This window comes from Marmota marmota, unplaced genomic scaffold (genome assembly GCF_001458135.2).
Source record: "Marmota marmota marmota unplaced genomic scaffold, marMar, whole genome shotgun sequence".
NCBI lineage: Eukaryota > Metazoa > Chordata > Mammalia > Rodentia > Sciuridae > Marmota > Marmota marmota.
The window spans coordinates 20,937,842-20,938,905 of record NW_025999900.1 but is presented as its reverse complement, the minus strand read 5'-3'; the positions used below and the strand labels follow the sequence as shown (position 1 = coordinate 20,938,905).

At 35.0% G+C, this 1,064-nt stretch overlaps 1 protein-coding gene across 1 annotated transcript in view; it reads left to right on the top strand.

Moving 5' to 3' along the window:
• Nucleotides 1-675, top strand: part of LOC107143713 (28S ribosomal protein S21, mitochondrial-like) — a 2,950-nt gene extending 2,275 nt beyond the window's left edge. Inside the window, exon 3 of the mRNA XM_015487419.2 lies at nt 6-675. Coding sequence (XP_015342905.1) covers nt 6-84 — 79 coding nt within the window. The 3' untranslated portion in view covers nt 85-675. The remainder of the gene's footprint in view (nt 1-5) is intronic.
• The last annotated feature ends 389 nt before the right edge of the window (nt 676-1,064 follow it).

Genomic DNA, 1,064 nt, shown 5'->3' with positions numbered 1-1,064 from the left:
GGCGGATCTAACAACATGGAAATGGCTCGAAAGATCAACTTTTTGATGCGAAAGAATCGGGCAGATCCATGGCAAGGCTGCTGAGACTCCGATAGGAGGCCCACATCCAGTTTGTCTCCACCTCTTTCTCTATAATAAACTCAAATCGACTATATGCAAGAAAACTTGCATGTAGAGAAGCAACCCCACTGGTCAGCAGTAGACTGTCTTTCTTACTAAGTGAAAGACAAACAGTCCAAAAGTAGTCTAGGAGTAGAATGGTGGTGGTTAAAGGATAGGGAAGGGGGCTATCAGCAATTGTTTAATGGGCCTAGAGTGTCAGTTTGCAAATCTGAAAACATTCTGAAGATAGATGGTGATGATTGCCAACAAAAAAGTGAATGTACTTAATGCCACTGAATTACACACTTTAATAGTTTTAAAATGGTAATTTTTGTAAAAGTCTTTTCAGTAAGTATGTTTAATTCTAGGGTATGTAAGGAAAATTTACAAACTCTGGTGCGACATATACCTACCATATTCTACCCACTTTTATGAACCCTTAAGCAAAATCTTATTGGAAAAGCATCAGTTACTTTTTACTGAGCTACTCCCCGCATCCCTGTGCAACCATTGAACAAAGAGGAGAGGAATTATTTATGTATTTGGAATAAATCTGCTTCCAAAATACCTTAACAGTAGGCTGGAGTGGTGGAATCCTTGCCAGAGCAATAAAAGACAAGTTTAACATCAAAAAAAAAAAAAAAAGAAAGGAAAATCTATGTTAGTATTTGCCCTATTAGAATTCTTCTAGAACCTTTTAACTAAGTGTGCTGTTTTAGAAAATAATAGTAAAAATTTTATAATGGTGCCTAAGCATTACCCCTAACTCTGGCTGTTGATATATAAATTATATAACTAATGATGCATATTTTCAGTCTTTTAACAAGTCTTCTACATAAATATTAAAAAGATCAGGTACATGGTAGAAACTCTTATTAACATCCACATAAGATATTTCAATTCCTATAAAATAATTGCATATCCTTAGAGAAACATCGTGTTTCTAATGCTACAGGTAATAT